A 24,696-nucleotide genomic window follows, 5' to 3' on the forward strand; every position below is an offset into this window, starting at 1 on the left:
AAACTGCTAGGATGGTAACAAGTGTAAACATACTCCTTTGGAAGTTTTGGGGTCTTCTGCATTTTCACATCATCCTGTAGGGCAGAGACAGATGAGAACCTGGCCCTTGGTCCTCGCTGGTGGCCGTGAGGCATCCACCACCACAGTGTGCATCGTTCTGCCTCACTCTTGGTACAGAAATCTTTTCCCGGTTGCCTGTGGCCTCATCTGTCTCCTTGTAGAACATACTAGTTTTCTTCCTGCACTGTTGCCTCGTCTCTGGGTAGACTTTCAAAGGGTACCTGTTTTCCAAGAAGGGAGCTCAAACCCTCTCTGCTCCCTTTTGTTTCTTCTCTGTTCCTCTCCTTCTCTTTTCTCTACCCATTCTCCTCCTTGCCAAGAGGACTGCCCTTCTAGCTTTGTGTTTATGTCTAAAAGTTTCCCTGGACCTCCACATTCTCTTCCTATTACCCACCTCACACAGTCTCTAAATTGCCCTAAGGCAATTTTGTATCAGAAAAGCCAGAGAGAACATTTCTATTTTTCACCTTACCATATTCCTTGCTTGAGGCAATGAACAAAGGATCTGCTGTCTGCTTAAATGAAGAAAAGAAAAAAGAATGACAAGGAGAAAAAAATAGATTCCTATCTGAAATATTGTCTCACTACACATTCAACAGACAGAAAGCAAATAGACTGGCTGAAGACCTAAAACACTAATTAAATCACATCATCTGCCTGTATAAACATTTCTGGTGGCTTCTAATTGTGCTTAGCATCACATGTAAACTTCTGGACCTGATGTGCAAGTTTAGACATGGTAGCACAAGCCCACAGCCCTCCCCACTCTTCTTCCCTGTCACTCCCTCCCTCATCCCCAATGCTAGGCCATCTTAAACTTCTGCCTGTGGTGAGAGAAGACATGATGGCCCCTCAGATTTAAACTATACTGTTTGATAGTGTGTGCATTTAAGATCTGCCTACCCTATCCCAAAAGAAACAAAACAAAAACCTGGGAGGAAGCAGCTATTCTTGAAATCACTGTTGATCGATACAAAGTATATGTGGCTGTTGAGCACTTGAAGTGCAACTAACCTGAACTGAAATGTACAATTTCAGATTTCCAAGATTTAGTACCAAAAAATATATATAAAACTTCTCACTAATAGCTTTTTACATTGAGCATCTGTTGAAATGATAATAGCTTATAGTAGATTAAATAAAATAGACTATTAAAATTAATTTCACTTTTTCTTTCTGTTTTTTGATGTTTCTACTGGAAAATTTTAAATTGTATATGTTGCTCACTTGCATTATATTTCTACCGAATTTGCTCTGGATTGCAGCTTTGATGGAAACCAACCTAAAATATGAAAGCTTATAAAGAACGGATAGAGATTCTTCACCCACCCATCCTATCCTCTGAAGCTCCAAAGATGATGGTGCTTTGTCCTCAACCTCAGTCAAGATCAACCTTAACTTGGAGTGAGATTATAGGTAGATTACATTTTTACAAAAGAAAGCATTCCTTTCCATTTCTCAACATATTCTGTTCACAGGCCCCTAGTATTCTAAAATCTTGATTAAGAATTATAGGTATCCCTGAAATTATCCTCAATAATACAATTTTCTCTTGTAATCATCTAGAATTTATGCTCATCTATTTATGCTGTTCAGGGTATCCATAAGCAAATAGTGAGAGCCCTGCTTCCATTCCCGTGAACTCTACGTTCTCAGTCCTCCCAAGTGTACAGATTCTCTTCTGCGGGTCACCGTGATTTCACAGTTGGACAGTCAGTGGAGGGAGGAATGAAACCACCAAGCAAGAATCTGCACGAAGGCACAGTGAGACTCAGTGTTAGAGCAGAATGTGTTTTCAGGAACAATCTGAGAAATCCTTCTTGTTTCGCAAATAAAGGAAGAAGATCTGAAGGAGTTGAAGTATCAGTTAGGGCCAAGATGGGAATTAAAACCTATGACTCATTCAGTCAACAAATATTTGCTGAGCTTTTCACTGTTTGCTAGGACTCTTCTAGGCGTTAAGATGGAATAGAGACTAGTTATGATCCTTCCCTGTTACAATAGAAACCCCAGTTGTTGTAAAGTTTAAAGGAAATGTATTGTCACGTAGCTGAGAAGTCTGGCTGGCTTCAGGCAACTCTTGACCAGTAGCTCAGAGGCATCTGAGAGGATGACTTTTTCCCGTTGTTCTCAGGACCACTTCTTGGCTCCATTTTGCCATCCTCCTCCATTACCATCACAACATAACAACTCAGCAGCTTCTGGGGTTGTGTGCTTTCAGGTGCAAATCTAGCACAAAAGAGTCCACTTTGCTCGTGTGTGTGTGTGTGTGTGTGTGTGTGTGTGTGTGTGTGTGTGTGTGTGTGTGTCTGTGTCTGTGTGTGTGTGTGTGTGTGTGTGTGTGCTGAGTTGCCTAAGTTGTGCCCAAGTCTTTGCGACCCTGTGGACTCCAGCCCACCCATGGGGCCCCTCTGTGTATATGATTCACTAGGTAAGTATACTGGAGTGGGTTGCCATGCCCTTCTCCAGGGGATCGATCTTCCTGACCCAGGGATCGAACCCGAGTCTTTTATGTCTCCTGCTTTAGGAGGCAGGTTCTTTACCACTAGTGCCACCTGGGAAGCCTCCCCACCACAACGCAGCCCCCCACCCCCCGCCACTTTGCTCTTAACATAGAAAAAGAAAGACCAACTTGGAACCGATTCTTGCAGCTCTCGTTACCTGAGATGGATCATGTATTCAACCCTGAATACATCTATTAATTCTATTAGTGTGGCTTGGAGATTGGATGTGCTGACTGACTTAAGTCAATCGGGGGCCACTCCCAGAGTTAAGAATGGTTTCAAGTCTATCCATAATACATGCTGTGCATTCTGAAGTACCAGACAGGAAGGGGAAGTGGAAAAATAAATTCTGGAAAGCAACAAGAATTTTAAACACCCAAGTGCTCACAGTTGAGAGCTTGTCAATACTCCAGTTGATCTTTACCCTCTGCCCCCTGGAGTCCCAGGAGTTCTCTAGCTGTGTCTCTGGAGTGTGAGGGCCTCTGCCTCACAGTGCTGACCTTGACTTCAGACTAGTCCTCTTTCTTCTGTTTTACATATTGGGCTTCTCTGTAAGATTTTATTTGAAGAGAGTGTTTCGCTGCTGAAAGGCAGTTGTAAAACCACTGTCCAACATTAATGCTACTGCAGTGGCAAAATTACCTATGTTCTATACTTTTTAGACATATCCCTACTGCCATAGGGCCTCCCCAGTGCTAACTGAGTGGAAACAGAAAGGCATTTCTTGGAACACGAGTCTTATTGCTGCAGATTCATTTCACACACTCCTTTCTCGTGCTCCTGATATTTTGCTATTAGTAAGTCCTTTCATAGACATTCTTTCCATTCCCTGCTCCATTTACTCACTCAAAACACTTGAGGAAGATGTCTACTTTTCTAATATTTTCAAATAGTCAACTTTAAGGTCATGACTAAGCAAATGAAGTTCTTAACAGAGTGGATCTGCAGGTGAGATCCAATAATGTAGACACCAAGCAGCAGTAATATCATTGTCCTTCCGGTAATCCGCTTGCTTACCTGGACTGAAGTTATATCCTATACTTTGAAAATTAATTTTAAAGTAACAAAAAGCCAAACTTCAACACAAGAGAAGATAAAATGTCCCTTCATACAAAAGTTAGCAACATTTTTCTCATGGTCATGTACTTGGTGAATTCTACTCTTTCTCTGCTGAATTTTATCTCCTTCGTATTCTAGTCAATGAAATGTAAAATTGGAAAATATGTAAGATTTCACTGTTAGCTCTGAAAGGATTAAACTCTTAACATTGTATTTATTTGTATTCATTCTACTTCCATCCCATTTCATCATAATGATGTGTTTGGTCTATAAAAAGTTTATCCTTAAAGTAAATGTTTGTTGAGAAACATTTAAGGAATTCAAAACATTTCCTAAAATTCAGCCTGACAATAAGTAATATTTGAATCATAAATTTTTGTGGAAGCTGGTATTATATAATATTTCTTCACTTAAAATTTAGTGATAAGACAGAACTAGAACAAATAATTTCAAGATTTGTATGGGAATACAAAAAACCTCGAATTGCCAAAGCAATCTTGAGAAATAAGAATGGAACTGGAGGAATCAACTTGCCTGACTTCAGGCTCTACTACAAAGCCACAGTCATCAAAACAGTATGGTACTGGCACAAAGACAGACATATAGATCAATGGAACAAAATAGAAAGCCCAAAGATAAATCCACACGCATATGGACACCTTATCTTTGACAAAGGAGGCAAGAATATACAATGGAGTAAAGACAATCTCTTTAACAAGTGGTGCTGGGAAAACTGGTCAACCACTTGTAAAAGAATGAAACTAGATCACTTTCTAACACCGCACACAAAAATAAACTCAAAATGGATTAAAGATCTAAATGTAAGACCAGAAACTATAAAACTCCTAGAGGAGAACATAGGCAAAACACTCTCCAACATAAATCACAGCAGGATCCTCTATGTTCCACCTCCCAGAATTCTGGAAATAAAAGCAAAAATAAACCAATGGGATCTAATTAAAATTAAAAGCTTCTGCACAACAAAGGAAACTATAAGCAAGGTGAAAAGACAGCCTTCTGAATGGGAGAAAATAATAGCAAATGAAGCAACTGACAAACAACTAATCTCAAAAATATACAAGCAACTTATGCAGCTCAATTCCAGAAAAATAAACGATCCAATCCAAAAATGGGCCAAAGAACTAAATAGACATTTCTCCAAAGAAGAAATATGGATGGCTAACAAACACATGAAAAGATGCTCAACATCACTCATTATTAGAGAAATGCAAATTAAAACCACAATGAGGTACCACTTCACACCAGTCAGAATGTCTGCGATCCAAAAATCTGCAAGCAATAAATGCTGGAGAGGGTGTGGAGAAAAGGGAACCCTCCTACACTGTTGGTGGGAACGCAAACTAGTACAGCCACTATGGAGAACAGTGTGGAGATTCCTTAAAAAATTGCAAATAGAACTACCTTATGACCCAGCAATCCCACTGCTGGGCATACACACCAAGGAAACCAGAACTGAAAGAGACACATGTACCCCAATGTTCATCGCAGCACTGTTTATAATAGCCAGGACATGGAAGCAACCTAGATGTCCATCAGCAGATGAATGGATAAGAAAACTGTGGTACATATGCACAATGGAGTATTACTCAGCCGTTAAAAAGAATTCATTTGAATCAGTTCTGATGAGATGGATGAAACTGGAGCCGATTATACAGAGTGAAGTAAGCCAGAAAGAAAAACACCAATACAGTATACTAACACATATATATGGAATTTAGAAAGATGGCAATGATGACCCTGTATGCAAGACAGCAAAAAAGATACAGATGTGTATAACGGACTTTTGGACTCAGAGGGAGAGGGAAAGGGTGGGATGATTTGGGAGAATGGCATTCTAACATGTATACTATCATGTAAGAATCGAATCGCCAGTCTATGTCTGATGCAGGATACAGCATGCTTGGGGCTGGTGCATGGGGATGACCCAGAGAGATGTTATGGGGAGGGAAGAGGGAGGGGGGTTCATGTTTGGGAATGCATGTAAGAATTAAAGATTTTAAAATTAAAAAAATTAAAAAAAAATTTAGTGATAAGAATCAGTAAGGATAAACAAAAATAGGTAACGTTAAGAAATACTTTGACCTTCCAGTGACAGTTGGTAAAGAATCTGCCTGCACTGCTGGAGACCTGGGTTCAATCCCTGGTCAGGAAGAGCCCCTGGAGAAGGGAATGGTAAACCACTCCTGCCTGGAGAATTCCATGGACAGAGAAGCCTGGCTGGCTATAGTCCATGGGGTCATGAAGATTCAGACACAGCTGAGCAACTAACACTTTGATACTGGAAATACTTCAGATTCATATTGATCTATTTTTATATTAGTTATCTTTGGTTTTTATTTGATGCTGCATTCTCCTCTGACTTCCCTGGAAACACATTCCAAGGGAAATTTGTGTAAATAAAATTTGGGGAAGTGTTTGGGAATAGTAGCTATAAGGAACTGAGGGAAGCAAGATTGGACAGAGGGAGAAAGTCACCTGTGAGCTTTTACAGCAGAGACCCCAGGTTATCAAGGGAGCTTGTAACCTTAGTGGGGCCTCAGAATTGTCTTAAGTTGTGACAAGAATCCCTGCCTTTGTATCCCATGTTGACTAATCATTGGATATAGACTCCCGCTGGGGAGAAGGCACCCGGTGAGTAAGGCAGTCTCCTCCAGCCAAGCATGATGCCTGGAGAGGGATGCAGCCGTGATCTTTCAGTTCTAAAGAGGGGCATAACCCCCACCACCACCAGAAAGGAGCTTGGAGGTATGTAGCTAAAGAATGCCAAGGATGTCTGCTCCGTATCTCATTTGCCACTCAAATTATTCATGTAACTTTGAATGCATGATTAAAAAAAGTAAAAGACATTTGTTGATACAATGAAAGTACAAGTAATAGATAGTTGATAGAAGAAAACATGTAAGAGGTTCCCCAGGGTCTAAAAAGCTAATTATTGGTTAGCATGTTTGCACTAAAAGAATGTTTATAGAGTTTAGACACAAGGCAGTGAATTTCTAGAAGTTGATTTCTTTGTTATGTGATACGTTTCTTAAGAAGGGAGAAAGGAAAGGAAATCACAGGAAAATTATTTCACCTATTTCATTGGTTAAATGGTCAAGCCTTGACCAGACTCTAAAAAGCTAGGTAGCAACCTTGTCATCATCAGGGACCACCAAAAGTTTGTATCACAAATGTTCTGTCACAGATGTTCTTCTCAGATAGCATATATACACAAGAAAAAAAAAAAAAAACAAATCAGCATAGATACACAATTGAATAAACAATACCTTCAGCCTGAAAACTCTGCATTGGGACTGAATAGCCGATAGTATATTACAGACAGTGTTTACTTTGCACAGTACTGAAATTCATACATGTTGAAACTGTGGAAGGTGAGCACTGTCTTTATAAGCTTTATTTTAATTATTGATACTTGTATTCACCTACAAATTTGCCTCTCTTTTGAGAATTATTCAGTTGTCTGAACCATAGATTTTAGACATTTGCTTTGTAAAAGAAGAGAACTTGTATGGTTTTCCTGACTGTCTGGTAAGTATCTGAATTGTTTCCTGGGTGAATCTTGAAGACCTAACAGAACTTTCTGGAGTAAACTGTTAGTGCTTGCTTCTTATTTAGAGATGCATAGTTTTTATAGCAATCTTCATAAATATTGTATTCTAGTCAAATGCTAATTGCTCTTTCATCTTCAACTATTCACTGTAGTTCCAAGAAGGATCACCGTCTACATATATGTGAATATATAATTGGTGGAGACCATAGTTTATATTTCATATATTATTGTTTAATGAAAAAAAAAGTTTAGGCTTTTAAATTCAGTTATTAAAATAATTTTCTTTTGACGTCAAAAAAATAATAAAAAGTAAAGTTTCTAACTCTGCTCAAACTCCAGGAGACAGTGAAGGACAGGGAAGTCTGTAGTGCCGCAGTCCATGGAGCTGCAAAGAGTAGGACACGACTTAGTGACTGAACAACAGTTCTGCTCAATGTTGTTTATGCTCACCAAGACTGATCTGTCCAGTACACATAACGGGAAAAAATATAATATGAAATAAAGGATAGAAATGCCAGTATGAAATATATCCATTTTCAAGGGCACTGGGGAAATTGAATTCTGACTAGAAAACAAAATGCTTCACCCCAAGAAGTTTCTTAAATTAATTTTAACTATCAAACTTTTAAACATGAGTCAGCAACTTCTTTTTAAAACATGTCCTGATATTTTGGAGTCAACAAATTTGTCGATTACAACCTATAGAAGCCCAGTGCTTTCTTGAAAAATCACGTTTGTCGGTCACCCTTGTTTCTTTGATAAGACTCAGACCTCAATTTATTTTCCACTTTTCTTAAGTTCATCTCTCATTCTTGGGTTATCACTCTCATTTCTTATGAAGATACAGAGTTTTCTTGTTTTCATCACTAAAGAACAAGTAGAAAACAGCTTAACGTATCAGTGGCCTTTGGGTTAACTCTTATTGCCCAACTGGTGGTACCCACAATTCAAACTGACACCACTAGAAAATTAGAGCCCTCTCCTCATGGTCCTTTGTGTTAAATTCATTAAAGCTTTAGAACTACTATGTTGCAACAAGACCACCAAATGTAGAGAGTTCCCCAAGAAAGGTACTTGGAAAGATGAGAAACAATAACCCACAGTTGACTGAATTACCAATTCCAGGATGAAGGCTAAGGAAAAAAAATTAAGAAAGAGATGGATGAAAATGACTTTATTTCTGTTAAGAACTCTACTTGAAAAGAAAATTAGAAGAGTTTTTTGTTTAAACTACTATTATTGTTCTTACTCCCATTACCACAATAAATGAAACCAGGTTGTGATAGATTAGCTTTTACTTTTTAATTCAAATTGTTGTTGGTTTGGGAGGGTGTTTTTTGGGGGAGGAGGGTTCTGTATAGATAGGATAACAGGCTAAAAAAGAAATCTTCTCTCTTTGAAGATGCTGCTGCTACACAAGTAGAACAGAACAGAACCTAGGTCCTTTTCAGTAACTACAAATTGGTTAAGAGTCCCCAGCCTTACATTCAGAAGTTGTATAAAGTCCAAACAAACTAGCCATATAAAACTTGATTTTTAGTGGGAAGGTGACTTGCTTAGGACTATTAAGACAACCAGAGGATAAAAGTTGGTTCCTTTTTTCTCTTAATAGAAGCACTGCTATAAAAACAGTGCTTTAACTATCATGTAAGCTTTTTACTTGCCTTAGCTTAACAGGCTAGCAGACAAACTATATTATTGTCTCTTAAAGCTGAGATGAGTAGAAGAGCAAACTGTAATAGGTCTGCTTGGAACACTGTGGTTGAAATTCTCTTGACTGTACTTTAAGGTTTGCAGTATGTGTATACAGAGAGCTTGATGGTTTACAAACTCCATCTGTATCTATCACTTTCACCCCCACAGAAACACTGTGACTTAAGCAGAGATGATAACCTGACAAATTCAAAACTTGTGTGACTCAGCCCTGCCTGCACGTTTTTAGTAATTCCACCTCCCCCTCCCCCACAACCAGGTAATTTAGTTCATGGAATATTGTTCTGTGACGTGTTTCTCTTTGCCAGTAATCATGAAAATAATCAGATGCTGGAAAAGTCCTCTTTCTCAAGTTATATAAAGATATTTTATTAACAGAGGATATAACCCAGCACATGTATCATGCTGTACACTGGTTATAGCCACTGAGGATTCCCAGGCTAGGTCAGTTTGTAATAATCCTACTCTGTTTGCCTGCATATAGAGCCTGAAGATATGTGATTTGTCATCATGTAAGCTGCATCTTCTAGGAGGTCATGAGATTTGACTGAAATATCTTTGCTGGGTCCTTTCTACAAACTCCTACCTTTATATGAGTAAACGCACTTAGTATTTTCCAGATTTGGCCCTACTGTAGCTAACCTGGTTTGGACACCTGTGTGTGTATAGTGATTATCTTGTTTGTCTATGATGTGGGCTTCTAGTGATGTGGGCAGAGCCTAGGATTCTGAGCATCTACTCTTTGCTCCCTGATTGCTATTTGTCGGAGCAGTCTATCAGGTGTTGCTTCCCAGCAGTCCATTACTCTCCGTGGTGTACTTTGAAATTGTGCTTCAGTGTCTTTGCAAGACTGTATCTGTCCTCACAGTCTGTAGCTATCCCCACCATCAGCTCCCCAAACCACATCTGCTCAGTTACCCTGGTATCATCTATTTGTCTCACCTGTGGGGCTCCAAGGTAACACTCTGCTGGCAGGCAGGCTGCATACCAAGACATTATTGTTGATGATGGTCTTGACTTGCCATTTCATGTTGAGCCTTATTTACACCTACATGAGAAGAACCAGCTGGTTTTTTCTAATTCACCCCTGTCTCAAAGCTGTGGGTTCGACCTAAACCCTCATTTTGTAAATTCAGAAGCATGATGCTATTTTGGTGTTTTCCAGTCTCCAGGAAAGTATATTTATCTTCTGAATCTAATTTTATTCTAATGTTCATTCCTTGCAGCCGTTGGGCAAGTTGCTGCTTACAAGCACCAGCTAGCAATTTTGTATTGTAATTTCAAAACATAGATTGCCAATGCCTTTTCTATACGCCTCTATATAGCTTTTCTATTCTGAATAGACTCTAAAACCTAGATGCCACCTAGTGATTCACTGGTTGCATCGCTAGTAAAGAACTAGAATTCTATCAGACCACAGTTGATTCCCATGTAGTAAACAATCTGTCTCCAGATTTCACTACTGAAAATAATAGGATGTTATTTTGATCATGAGTATACCTCTATTTCCTTCTCTCAAAGTAACTTAGGATAGTGATGGAATGGCACGTAAATTGCTCTTTCAAATATTTAATTTAAAAGATGTCTCCATAATGATCACTTTGTTGAGTTTCCCAGCACGTGAGTTCACGCCACTTTGGGAAGTTCCTTATTGATCATGTCTGTTAAGGAGCATAGCTTCTTTCACCTTCCATAAAAGGAACTTGTAACAAAAACAGCTCTTTTTCAATTAGTAATCACTTGAGCATTTAGCTGCTGCTAACTGTGGAGCATAGCTTGGGGATATAGGTCAACTTTTATAGTGACTACAGACCAAACTTTGAATTTTGTAAAAAAAATACTGTGCCCCAACATTTCAACTCGGAGAAGGCAATGGCAACCCACTCCAGTACTCTTGCCTGGAAAATCCAATGGATGGAGGAGCCTGGTAGGCTGCAGTCCATGGGGTCGCTAAGTCGGACACGACTGAGTGACCTCACTTTCACTTTTTGCTTTCATGCATTGGAGAAGGAAATGGCAACCTACTCCAGTGTTCTTTCCTGGAAAATCTCAGGGACAGGGGAGCCTGGTGGGCTGCCACCTATGGGGTCACACAGAGTTGGACGCGACTGAAGTGACTTAGCAACAACATTTCAACTAATGTTTGTAAATGTCTAAGTGGTGTGCTAGACATTCTGATATTCACTGTCTTACTTAAGCCTTGGAAAAACCTATGACATATGTAGTTTTCTCCATGGTATAAATCAAGTCAATGAGCCTGGGAATGGTTCAGTAACTGTCCAGATAGGAAGCTAGTAAGTGATATGGGAAGTGAATATCACCATAGGTCCTATGGTTTCTTCTATTCTCTTCACCACATTATGACTTTATTTCATATTAAACTTTTTGTACAAGATCATCACTGGCAGAAGCTGTGACCCACAGAAGCTGGTCTCAGAGAGATGGTTTTATAAAAAAAAATGTAATTATTTTCTATCTACGTTTTTTAAATCATGTGAGGAGAATTTAACTAAACTGCTAGGAATGTTTGTTAAAATCTCCTTTCCTTTTCTATCCATGATCCTTTATACCCTCACTTTCTCTGAGTCTTCTTATTTAAAAATCTTTCACAAAACATTGTCATCCCTGACCTTCTGTAACTTTTCTGTCTTTTAACAAAGGACACTATTCTCCTAATCTTACCCTCTCACCTTTCTACACACAATCCCAGTTTTCTTTCATTCTCAACATTCTTATTCGGCATCACAAGAGCCCAAAGATTCCACCACAAGACAGCAGGAGAAACCTCATGGGAACATGCTGAGGGTAGATCAGGGGATGGCTCACATGGACAAAGCCAGTACCATCTTCACCAAGCAGAGGGATAAGACAAAGCTGGGAGTATGTATATGGTAACAGCTTTTCCCCAACAATAACAAACTGGAGACCATAAGAAGGACCGTTTTAACACATCCAGCACTTGCTTGGAAAACTAAGAATCATGCTGTGCTACTCCATTCCTTTTAAGTTTAGCATCCCTGCTGCTGCTTGCCTTAGAACTCCCCATGATAATCAATGAGTTACACACTTCTATGACTTTGTCCAGCTTCTGCTAGAATCTCTCTGCCCTAGTTCTCATACATGTCATCGTAGCAAAAATATTTTGTCTAAGAAGTTAGCAAGAGAAGTATTTTCAAGTGTGCCTGCATGGTTCCTAATGTGAATTCTCAGTAAAAAATGAAAGCCCAGCTCTGAAAGCTACACTTTTGTATCAGTTAGATATCTCAGAAGAGGCTGGATAACAAACAAGCACAAATTCTCAGCAGCATGTAATAAAAAGCATGTGTCTGGCTCATGATTTGTGGGTCATTTGGGACTGACTAATTTAGGCTGCCCTGGGTTGGGTATACGATGATCTCAGCTGTTTACTCATGTGACTGGGGATCAGCTGGGGATCAGGCTAAGTCCACAGGGGCAGCTTAGTTCTGCATGTCTCCCATCCTCCTGCTTCCTGCCCATGTTCTCATGACAGTAGCAGAAGTGCTGGAGAGCAAACTCAATACGACAAGCATTGTTCAGGCCTTTGGTCAAATCGGGCTCCTTAATGTTTCATGGCCCAAAAAGTCCCATGAACAAACCCAAAGAAAAGGAGTAAGGAAAGAGATTACCCCTTCTTATTAGGGCAAACTACAAGGCATATGACAGTAAGCATGGCTATGGGAAGAGGTAAAGAGTTGGGAACACAGATAGAGTCTACTATAGTCGTTGATCTATTATTCTTGAGTATCATCCTATTAAAAGTTAAGTATGGTTCCTTCTGGTAGTGTCAGCTCGAGATGCAAGCACCTGTCACTCATTCATCCATTCATTCACTTTTTACTTAACACATAATGTTGAATTCTTTAGACAAGTGCTGCTTAATAGAAATATCTTGTGAGTCATAGATGGATTTAATTTTTTTTTTTCTGGTAGCTACTTTTTAGAAGCTAAAAAGCCACAGGTGACTAGTAGCTACCATATTAGACAATGAAGTTAAAGACTATATATTGAACTTGGTGCTGAGGATATGACGCCTGCCCCATAGAGCTTACAGTCTTGAGAGAAAGGAGATTTAATTTAAACAGTGTAGGCATTATATATATGATATATCTTTCTGAGAAGCTCATATTTTAGTTTACATTTCTCAGATCTTTTCATACCCCAGTGCACCAACTCCATTCCTTATGGTAATAGTTTTCTATTACACATTTCCATACAACCTCTCTAGCCTAGTTTGGTTAGAGATATTTCAACATGCCTTTTCAAAATCTCTTATGAAGAGCTATCACAGTACACCAAAGTCTGGCAACAAAGGTGTGTGTGTGTGTGTTTTTTTTTCCGGAATCAATATAGTAAAGGGACATTATCTGAGATCTTATTACCAGGTGGATAAATTTTCACATTATAACTTTACCTGATAAGAGCCCAAGATCCTTCATGATAGAAATGTTGAACAGAAAAGTTGAGTTTATCAGTGTTTATCTGCTTAAAAAAAAAAAGGGTGGTTGTCAGAGAATACATAATAGTAGTAAATGAAAGAGAGAATGTTGCTTCAGAAGTAATACAAGGAATAATAGAAGCAGAAAATGGAGAAAATTTTTTAAAAAAGGAAACAATAGTCTTTATCTCTTTTTTACCTGATTAAGCTTGTAAGTGCCTAAAAGAAAGTTTTGCCTTCTCTGCACTAAACTGTCTAAGCAAGATTTATCAAAAAGGGTGGTTTTTAGAAAGCAATTACTGTCCATCGAAACTGCAGATAAGGGTCTTGACAAGAATAGGGAGATAAGATATTTTCTTTGTAGTCTAAAAAATAAAAAACCTGATATAGGCATAGCTTAAAAAACTGAAAAAGGTTTCTTTTAAATGCTGTGAATCACCCTGTGATTTCTTTTCTCTGTTTAAATCCTGTTCTGCTTATTGCATGCCTTTTCTTTGGTGATTCATTGCTTTGATTGTGTAACTCCTTGATATCAAAACCACTTTGGGCAAATGCCCTTGTGCTTCCTTGTTCCTCTGGCAACATGGCAGGTCCCAGTGCTGGCACTTGGATTATGCTCTCAAAGAACCCAGAGCTCCTTTGACTTTCATAACTTGTGTGATTGGTACTCATCTCCAAATAGCAAACAGTTTAGGTAGAGAACAACATACTGGATTTTAAGCTCTGAGATGCTGTTTTTACAAGATATTACTAAAAACTGCAGTTATGGCTCTGTGTTTTCATACAAGACACTTTAGAAAATGACTATAATTACATAGCGAAGAGAGTCCAGATTACATGGTGGGCATTTTTACACATTAAATTACAAAAATATATTTGCTCATCTACTCCAGTTTTTCATGAAGGATTTAAATCAGAACAGCAACATTGGTCTTATGTTTAGTGTCAAAAGATCATTTCAGTCATTTCAAATAATATTTTCCAGCACCAGTGGATATCCACCAAATATCTCCTTTCTGCTCTCCCTCCCTCAACACACACACACACACACACACACACACATATACACACACTTGACATTCTTGCTTCTAATACTAAAATACTCTGAGTCATTTCCTTTTATTAAGATATTTTCAGATGGAGATTAAAAATAAATTGGAGAGTCAAGCAATAACATGAGAACTGAATTAAAACAGTTTAAGCTGAAGTCAGTGAGTAAACTGTGTCCTTGCAAATTACCTAAGAATCTTTATACCCCCATGGCTTAAAACAAAGAAGGCATACTATAAATCTTTATTAGATGAACAAGTGAATGAATGTTATCTATTTAACATTAAGAAATTTTAGTGACTGTGGGTTTCCCTTTTTCTGGAAGTAAGTCCCTTCAAGCAGAAAGAAGGATCTATGAATTGGACAACCTTTTGGATACAGCCATTAGCACTCTGTCTCTGCTGTCATATCTCAAGGACTAGAAGGAGTCCCACCAACTGCAGAGAGGCCAGGCCTAAATATAAGTGGCAAAATAGGGCCACAGTTCTCAACTCCTATTTTCAGACCATGACTTCAGCCTCTTAAGTGTGGCCTGAACAGAATGGCGATGGAGGTCTAACCTTATGCTTATAACTTAAGCTATATCCCTTTCTCCTAAGGAAACCCTATTTCAGTTTCAATTTTAAGATTAAGTTCAGAGATAGTCTGAATCTTCCTTTAGCAAAGCAAAACCCATTCACATTTTACTAGGAAAGTTCTTTTCCAGTCATCAGATAAACATAGGTCTATATTTAGGATGTGGGAGAATTTCACTCATTCAATAAATAATCATCAAGCATCTTCACTGAAAAAGATTTGTCTCCTTTCGTTAGACAAACTCTCAACATTTCTATGGTGTTCCCACTATCAGAATTACCGTTTTAATGTTAAGATATGTTGAAAGTAGAGGAATTGTTTAAAACTTATAATTCTAAAATTCTCTATGTAAAGAAGCACCTTAGCAACACTTTTATTAAATGTTGATGAGCAGTACACTGTTGCTCTTAGCTTCTATGCTGACAGCACTTACATTTGGTTTCGCTGCTTCCCTTCCTCCTACCTGCCTTTCATGTTAATTAATACTTCATCTGACTTGCATGCAGGATACAACAGTTTTCATTTGTTAGTAAACCTCTCTAGTAACCAGAAATGGGAGTCCAGATTAATGGACAAACTTTAGCTGTGTGTGTTGGGGTGGGAGGGTGGTATGTGGGTTTCGGGGAGGAGGGAGAGGGAGAGAGAGAGGAATTTTTCCCAGAAAATTTGGAATCATAGACTTTTAGGCAGTCTAAGTGTTCAGAGGACATGCTGTCATTGATTCTCAGTTCAGGTTGAGTATTACAATCACCTGGAGATCTCCTGAGGCTCCATCTTCCCCAGACCAGTTGAACCACCATCTTTGCTAACAGAAAGAACCTGGGGATGGCTATTTTCTTAAACCCTGCATACTCTAAAGTGCAGCCAAGGTTTTCAAACAGTTCCTTCAGTCCAGTTCGTTTCATTTGGATAGACAAAATAAAAACCTGTCAGAAAGAAATGAAACATAATACTTCAGACCTTTTAGAGTCTGGATTAGAATCACATTACCTAGCCCCAATCCAGAGAAATTTCCATAACAATGTAGTACTATCTTTTGTTAGTCTTGACTCATTTGAAATTTCCCCTGATAAAATCATAACAGGAGCATGACAGGCACACAGCTGTTAGCAAGTGACCAGGCCCCTCCCCCAAGCGAGCAAACATTAGCGAGCGACTGTCTACTAGCGACCGTTAGCAATCCAGCTCAGCCATTGGTCAGCATCGTAATAGGCCCCTCCCCCCAAGCAAGTGACAGTGAACAAGGTTAGAGCAACTGTTAGCATTGCCTGCTCACCTATTGCTTGGCATCAGGGGGTAAGGGAGGGGTGTCCGTGCACCAAGCTAGTGACTGTTAGCAAGGTTGCAAGGTTACTGAGCAACCATTAGCAGTGCTGGCCTTCCCAGGGACTCAGTGGTAAAGAATCTGCCTGCCAGTGTGAGAGATGCTGGAGACAGGAGATGCAGGTTCGATCTCTGGGTCAGGAAGATCCCCTGGAGAAGGAAACTGCTGCCCACTCCAGTATTCTTGCCTGGGAAATCCCACGGAGAGAGGAACTACAGTCCGTGGGGTTGCAAAGAGTTGGACCTCACTGAGCACTGCACACAGGGCATTAGCAGTCCTGCTCAGCCATTTGTTGTCATCACAGCAGGGCCTTCTCCTCTCTCTCCCCTTCCTTTGTATTAAAAGGAGCCTGAATTCAGACTGAAGGATGATTTTTTAAATTAATCTTTATTTGATTATAGTTGCTTTACAGATGGCACTAATGGTGAAGCTCCACCTGCCAGTGCAAAAGAGGTAAGAGATATGGGTTCGATCCCTGGGTTGGGAAGATCGTCTGGAGGAGGGCATGGCAACCCACTCCAGTATTCTTAGAGGGAGAATCCCATGGACAGAGGAGCCTGACATTTACAGTCCATAGTGTTGCAGAAAGTCTGACGTGACTTAAGGGACTTTAGCACAGCACATAGTTGCTTTACAAAGTTGTGTTAGTTTCTGCTGTACAGCAAAGTGAATCAGCTATATTTATACATATACCCCTTCTTTTTTTGATTTCCTTCCCATTTAGGTCTCCACAGAGCATTGAATGGGATTTTCTGAGCTATACAGGAGGTTCTCATTAGTTGTCTATTTTATACGTAGTATCAATAGTGTATATATGTCAATCCCAACCTCCCAATTCATCCTACTACCCATCTTTGCTCCACTGGTGTCTGTACATTTGTTCTCTATGTCTTTGTGTCTATTTCTGGGAGATGGGTTTTTGAGATGCTAGTCAGCTATCTTCTCGGTCTGCCAGCTGATTAAAGTCTTTATTCTTTGCCCCAACAATTCATTTCCCAGTTTATTGGCCTGTGATGCAGTGAGCAGAGTGAGCTTCGGCTCAGCAACAAAACAAGCAGAAGAAATCATGCTTCTCAAATTTTTCTATCAAATGGCTGCTGCTGCTGCTGCTAAGTCGCTTCAGTTGCGTCCAACTCTTTGCAACCCCATAGACGGCAGCCCACCAGGCTTCCCATCCCTGGGATTCTCCGGGTGAGAACACTGGAGTGGGTTGCCATTTCCTTCTCCAGTGCATGATGGGCATGAGGGCAAAACCCCACCATGCTGGATTAACACATGAATTTCCTACATTTCTTGGTACTGTTGGCTTCATTGGCTTCTATCAAAAATAAGTTAGTCTTTGATTGTTGTGAAGAGTAACTTTCATTTCGTATAAGTCAAAAAGATATCTTCAATCACTTTAGCATATGTAGACCCATTTTTAAACTCATCATACATATAAGAGTAGGTGTAACTCACTTCCTGGGAAACATTCTGAGAAAACAACACTGATAAAACATGGGCCCAGTTTGCAGTGTTGAAGATAGCGATAAACATTTTCCTGTTCTTCTGACATCTATCTTTTCTGTGTGTGTATATCTGTTGAACTCATCAAAGTCTAAAATATTTCAATTCAGCATAAAATTGCAGTACCAATTGTCATATGGCATATATTTTATCTTGTGCTGGGACGGAAAAGCATATCTAAATGCACCATGCCTATGCTCAGAAGTAACGCAAATCTTCTGTCTTGCCGCTGCCAGAAATAAATGAAAACGATAGTAGATAAAGGCTAGAAACATTTTTCTGTTTTGCACTGATGCAAAATTTTGTGTGTAGTGATCATCATCATGCATTAAGCATCCTCTGTAAGCCAGACATTCTAGATGGGCAGAATATTGAAGGCATAGTTTCTTCAACTCTCATTACTCAAAAACAAATAAACACAGTCTAAAGTAGTTGAGAGTAAAGAATAAACATTGAAGATTTTAAAACACTTAAATATATTCTATGATTTATGAGCAGAACTATATACAACCACATAGTTTTTTCAGCCTATTACAAGCCTCCACTAAAGACTTATTTACCTAATTAGATAACTGAACTGTGTCTATGCCTACACATGGTTGTTACCTTATGCAAATTGTGTATGAATTGTATCCATAGTGTACAGAATAGAGAAATTAATGAAGAACAGGTGTTTTAATGATTGTTTTTATTAAAAGCCTGCAGAAATGCCCATGTCAGAACCACAGAGTAAAGAAAGATCAGTGTATTAGAAGGAGCTGGCCAGATGGAGGTCCGTAATGAAGGTCACACTGCCCTGATGGAATTTACTGCTGCTCAGAGTAGGAGTCTCTGTACTACAAGTGTAAGAATTTGACACAAGCAGGAGATCTCATTCTGGTCAGAATCACAAGGAACTGAAGCACCTGAATGAGGTGATCAGTTCCCAAATGGAGAACCACTCCACTACTGTGTCCAGAATGATGCTGTCCTTTTTGTCTAGTGCCTCTTTCTAACCTAGCAGTCCCTGGGGGAGCTGATGAATAAATGTGGGTGGTTGGGAGGGATGTGCCAAGTAGACCAAAGGGAAGTGTGAGGAATCTTCTGAAGATGTGACTTCCAGTTTCCAGGAAAACAAAAGATCTTGATCTACACCAGCAGCCTGTGATTCCTAGATTTTTTTCTTCATTCTCAAAGCTGCTGCTGCTGCTGCTGCTAAGTCGCTTCAGTTGTGTCCGACTCTGTGCGACCCCACAGATGGCAGCCACCAGGCTCCCCTGTCTCTGGGATTCTCCAAGCAAGAACACTGGAGTGGGTATTCTCAAAGCTAGTGGTGATCAATCCATGCTTCACAGAACCCTAGGGTTCTGTGTAAAGATTATTTTGTGGGAGATGGATCCTCTTAAAAAGAGAGAACAAAACTTTTAACTGCTGCTCTCTCTACCCATTCTCTCCCTGTTACAATACAGTTTTAGGTTCTTCAGTCCTTTTCCAGTCCTATCTCCTGGTAATGATATTATTTCCCCTTAGTGGAATATTGGGAGTTCCTAAACTCCCTGTCACTCTTTTATTGAGATAATCACAGAAGGTCAGTCATCTAGGGATAATCATAAGTCATAAGTAACTTGTACTTAATTCTCATCATATGGTATTATTTCCCTCATTTCCTTAGGAAGTTTTCAAAATTATAAGTGAGAATTTTACTCTTTACAAGTAGGTACTGTTATATGGCACTCTAGATCTTTGAGCCTGAGGTAGATTCACAAAACTTTTTATATTTCAATGCAATATTGAGAGAAAAATGTACATAAAATATACATAAATAGGCAAGCCTATATTCTTTTTTCGCTCTCATAAACTCTTTACTCCATGTGTTTTCTAAAATGCCATTACTTGCATTAGAGATAGCTATGACATCCATTGGCAATCTCATACTCTTAAAGGAATCAACTTTTAAAGAAATACAAAAGGTTTTGTACTATAATTAAGGAACATATGTCAAAAGGACTAAACCCATGTTGCCATTAGAAACAGAAGTTAACAAAATAGAAAAGTTTAGCCAGAGAAATATCATATACTTGAAAATCACTTTTTCCATTACACAGAAAAGAAGCATGTATAAAGATGCAGAGCGTAAGGTCCTTTCTTCATGAGTTCTGCTTACTTTTTATTTATATAAAGAGAAGCAAAATAAACAGTGCCACTTCATCCTATCCCTTGGAGTTTAAGTTACCGGAGGAAAGAAATCATGACTTTATCCTGGTAGAATTTTCCTTGAAAAGCAGGTGAATATTAAATCATGAATCACTAGTTTCTTAAAATATCTTTTTTTTTTTTTTTTGCACATCACTCATTATTTTCTTTGCAAAAATACCAACAGGTGGAATTATTGGGTTAAATTATATGATCATTAAAACATTTTTGTTTATCTTCAAAAAATTTTTCCAATAGACATTTTAAAAGGTCTTAATATATACTACAAAACTGACTCCCAAAATGTTATGTGAAGTTATATTCCCATCTGTAGTGGATGAGAATATTTACTTTCAACTTCAATTGGTAGCAGGCCCAGGTGGCTCCTAAATTGAAAAGATTAAAAAAAAAAAAAAAAGCCTAATATGTGAGTGACTTGAAAAAAGAAGTGTATTTTCTACAGAAATGTTCCTGTACCTTGCTTCATTTTCTCTGGCATCGCTTGGGTTCTCAGGGGTGTTTGCACCTTTGCTCCATCTGCCCATATTAATCTTATTGGTCTCAGAAGCCTAAGATTCCAGTTATGATTACAGTTTTACCTTCTGTTTTTTGGTGCAGGGAGGCATTCATTTCTTGGTTTTTATCTTTTGAACACACACAATTTTAAGCATCATTTCTAAGTGTAGGAACAGAAAGGGGAGGTTTTCGAATGAGACCACCCTACCATCTTGAATCTCAACAGCTATCTCTTATTTTCTTGACAGTGGACTTTTTCATAATCAAATATTTCTATGTATACATATACATACTATTCAACTGTTCATGGGGTTCTCAAGGCAAGAATGATGAAGTGGTTTGTTGTTCCCTTCTCCAGTGGAGCACATTTTGTCAGAACTCTCCACCATGATTTGTCCATCTTGGGTGGCTCTATACAGCGTCTTCATAGTTTCATTGAGTCAGACAAAGCTGTGGCTCATGTGATCAGTTTGATTAGCTTTCTGTGATTGCGGTTTTCATTCTGTCTACCTTCTGATGGAGAAGGATTAAGAGGCTTATGGAAGCTTCCTGATGGGAGAGACTGAAATCCATATCAAGTATGGCACGGACAGATTTAACAAGTTCCTTAGACTCAAGTGCCAGTGTTGCTGGGATGTTGTGTCCATTCTTTCCCAATGGCGTGAGGGATGTCTGGGAAGCTAAGAGAGCTCTTCTTTCACTTAAATTTGACAAAGGTGCAGAATTATCAGAAAATACATCTTGAATAGCCTCTACAAAATGGAGAAGCTTTTCAGTGGATGCCTCAAAAGTTTTCCAAGCCATTTCTGATTTTCGCAATTGGCAGTCCAGTACTGTGATTCTCTTTCTTAACTCCTGAACACTTTCTTTATTTTGGTCAGAATAATCAGCAAGCTGAGCCTTCAGCTCTGTAATCTCAGCCTCTAACAGACGGATCACTTCCTCGTAATCCATCTCCATTCCCTGTGCCTGTCTCTGTGCAGCTTCGGCAAGATGAAGTTGACTTCGCGGGGCTCTTGTTTCTTCAACCACAGCTTTGGCTTCTTGTTTCACATTCTGGGGTTCTTCTGTCAATTGCTTCCTCTGCCTTTCCAATTCAAATAATTTTTCCTTAAGTGTATTCACTTCTTCCAAGGCATTATTTCTTTCATGCTTAAGCTTTTCCATTTCATGTGTTTCTAAGGAATCACTTGTCTCCTGAGAAATCTGTGAATTTAATATGCTGGAAATTTCATGTGCACCAACATTGGCTTCATCCAATTGCAAGCAAAACAAGTTTCTGGCAATGTGGACAAAATCTCCAAAAGACACCATCCCCTTTGGGTCTACTTGCACTTGCTGTCTCAGGGCTTGGTGGTGTTCTTTTGTGGGCTGAATTCCAAGATAATTTAGAGCCATTTCTAGTTTCTCTACCTTACGCGAACAGATGGATTTAGGGAAATCCTGGTGGCCCATAGTTTCAGTTCAAGCAGGGGCAATATCTGTATTAGACATATCTGTAGGGCTGTTGTCTGAAGAAGTGATTGGAATCTGTTCTGTTTTCTTGTATCCAGTTTTTATCTGATTCCTCCTAAAAGAAGGTAAAATGGCATCTGTAGATCTGGGAGTGGATGAGGTCTTTGGAATTAGTATTTCAGGAGAAGAAATAAGGCTAAATTTTGAGGCTTGAGGTCCATATTCTCCTGTAGCTTGTAAAAGGGATGAACAAGATGGATTTTCTAAATGGCTGCTGTCAGATTTCTGTCTTATGAATGCTATCTCCCAAGCAGATTCTGACCTCAACTTGGCTCTGGTAATTACGCTTTTTGCTTCTTCAAATGATACACCAATCATGGACTACCTGCTTACTGAGACAAGTTGATCTCCTGGTTTCAAACGTCCATCCTTAGAACAGTCTCCTCCAGGAATGATTTCCTGAATATATACCAATGGACCTTCATTCCGGTTAATTCCTCCTAGGATCTTCAGACCAAGGCCTGTTTTCTTGGTAACTGTAATCATCTGAAAGGCAGGATCCCCTCTAGGCTCTCCTGGTGGCTCAGTAGTAAAGAATCCACATGCTAGTGCAGGAGACATGGGTTTGATCCCTGGGTCAGGAAGATCCCTTTTCAAGCAGACTGGATGATGCTACAGAAGATATATTTTTATTCATGGTTTCACCACAACTGTAGCCTTGGATTTAACAGCTGCGTAAATGAAGATCTTGATGAAGAGTCTATAAATTCTTCTTTTTCCTAACTATCTTGAGGGAATTCCTGCAGATCCTACATTACTCTGATTCAGATTACTCCAAGAGCTTCTTAAATGCTTTCCTAGAGAATCGCATGGATAGAGGAGCCTGATGGGCTGCTGTCCATAGGGTCTCACAGAGACGGACATGACTGATGTGACTTAGCATCAGCAGCTAGATTCAGAGATTGCGTTCTTTCCCCGACCACCCGGCCTCCGTAGCCCGACCACAAAAGCGGCCGAGATTAAAATATCTTTTAATATCTTGGGTAAAAATTGTAAAATAGCCTGCTCTCTGATTTTTAAAACAATTATTTGTAGTCATGCTTAAAATGCAATTTGTGCAAGGGGGTTTCTTTTTTGACTTTTTCCTTCCCTTAAAAAAAAAAAAGTTTAGGCTCCCTAACATAGTCAATACTCTGAGAAAACTTGCAAATATTTATAACTGAACAATAAACCTATTAGAAGCCCAAAGGCAATTACCTCTTGTATAAATATGCCTTAGGCAGATTTCAACTAGTTTTTAAGAAGCAGAAGTTTAAGCTTGCTCAAGAATTCTATTCATGCAACAAAATTTGCATTATCTACTCTTATTTCCTGCCCTCTTCTCCTCTGGTTCCTTTCACTTCTGTCTACCATTTTTCAATGTAGAAAGCATTATCTGGCCACAGCTACACAGTCAGAAGTCTTTAAGAAACATGTACGTACCTGTGTCCTCTTGTTTAATTAAACACTTACAGCCCCACTGTTTCTTTACCTTTAGACTCCAGTACATGTTCTTATTTTTCATTTTTATTTTCATTTTTTATTTTATTTTATTTTTTTAATTTTTATTTTTACTTTATTTTACTTTACAATACCGTATTGGTTTTGACATACATTGACATGACTCCACCATGGGTGTACATGCGTTCCCAAACATGAACCCCCCTCCCACCTCCCTCCGCATAACATCTCTCCGGGTCATCCCTGTGCACCAGCCCCAAGCATGCTGTATCCTGCATCGGGCATAGATTGGCGATTCGATTCTTACATGATAGTATACATGTTACAATGCCATTCTCCCAAATCATCCCACCCTCTCCCTCTCCCTCTGAGTCCAAAAGTCCGCTATACACATCTGTGTCTTTTTTGCTGTCTTGCATACAGGGTCATCATTGCCATCTTTCTAAATTCCATATATATGTGTTAGTATACTGTATTGGTGTTTTTCTTTCTGGCTTACTTCACTCTGTATAATCGGCTCCAGTTTCATCCATCTCATCAAAACTGATTCAAAAGTATTCTTTTTAACGGCTGAGTAATACTCCATTGTGTATTGTACCACAGCTTTCTTATCCATTCATCTGCTGATGGACATCTAGGTTGTTTCCATGTCCTGGCTATTATAAACAGTGCTGCAATGAACATTGGGATACACGTGTCTCTTTCAATTTTGGTTTCCTCGGTGTGTATGCCCAGCAATGGGATTGCTGGGTCATAAGGCAGCTCTATTTGCAATTTTTAAAGGAATCTCCACACTGTTCTCCATAGTGGCTGTACTAGTTTGCATTCCCACCAACAGTGTAGGAGGGTTCCCTTTTCTCCACACCCTCTCCAGCATTTATTGCTTGCAGAGTTTTGGATCTCAGACATTCTGACTGGTGTGAAGTGGTACCTCATTGTGGTTTTGATTTGCATTTCTCTAATAATGAGTGATGTTGAGCATCTTTTCATGTTTGTTAGCCATCCGTATGTCTTCTTTGGAGAAATGTCTATTTAGTTCTTTGGCCCATTTTTTGACTGAGTCATTTATTTTTCTGGAATTGAGCTGTAGGAGTTGCTTGTCTATTTTTGAGATTAGTTGTTTGTCAGTTGTTTCATTTGCTATTATTTTCTCCCATTCAGAAGGCTGTCTTTTCACCTTGCTTATATTTTCCTTTGTTGTGCAGAAGCTTTTAATTTTAATTAGATCCTATTT

At 39.1% G+C, this 24,696-nt stretch overlaps 1 protein-coding gene across 1 annotated transcript; it reads right to left on the reverse strand.

Annotated features, from left to right (window-relative positions):
* Window positions 1-64: 64 nt before the first annotated feature.
* Window positions 65-22,659, reverse strand: LOC138089536 (syntaxin-binding protein 4-like). The gene is given in 4 exon segments (XM_068984938.1): window positions 65-281; window positions 20,469-20,560; window positions 21,018-22,524; window positions 22,613-22,659. Coding segments are annotated over 4 exon segments (1,863 nt in total).
* Window positions 22,660-24,696: the final 2,037 nt, after the last annotated feature.

This window comes from Capricornis sumatraensis, chromosome 13 (assembly GCF_032405125.1).
Source record: "Capricornis sumatraensis isolate serow.1 chromosome 13, serow.2, whole genome shotgun sequence".
NCBI classification, from domain to species: domain Eukaryota; kingdom Metazoa; phylum Chordata; class Mammalia; order Artiodactyla; family Bovidae; genus Capricornis; species Capricornis sumatraensis.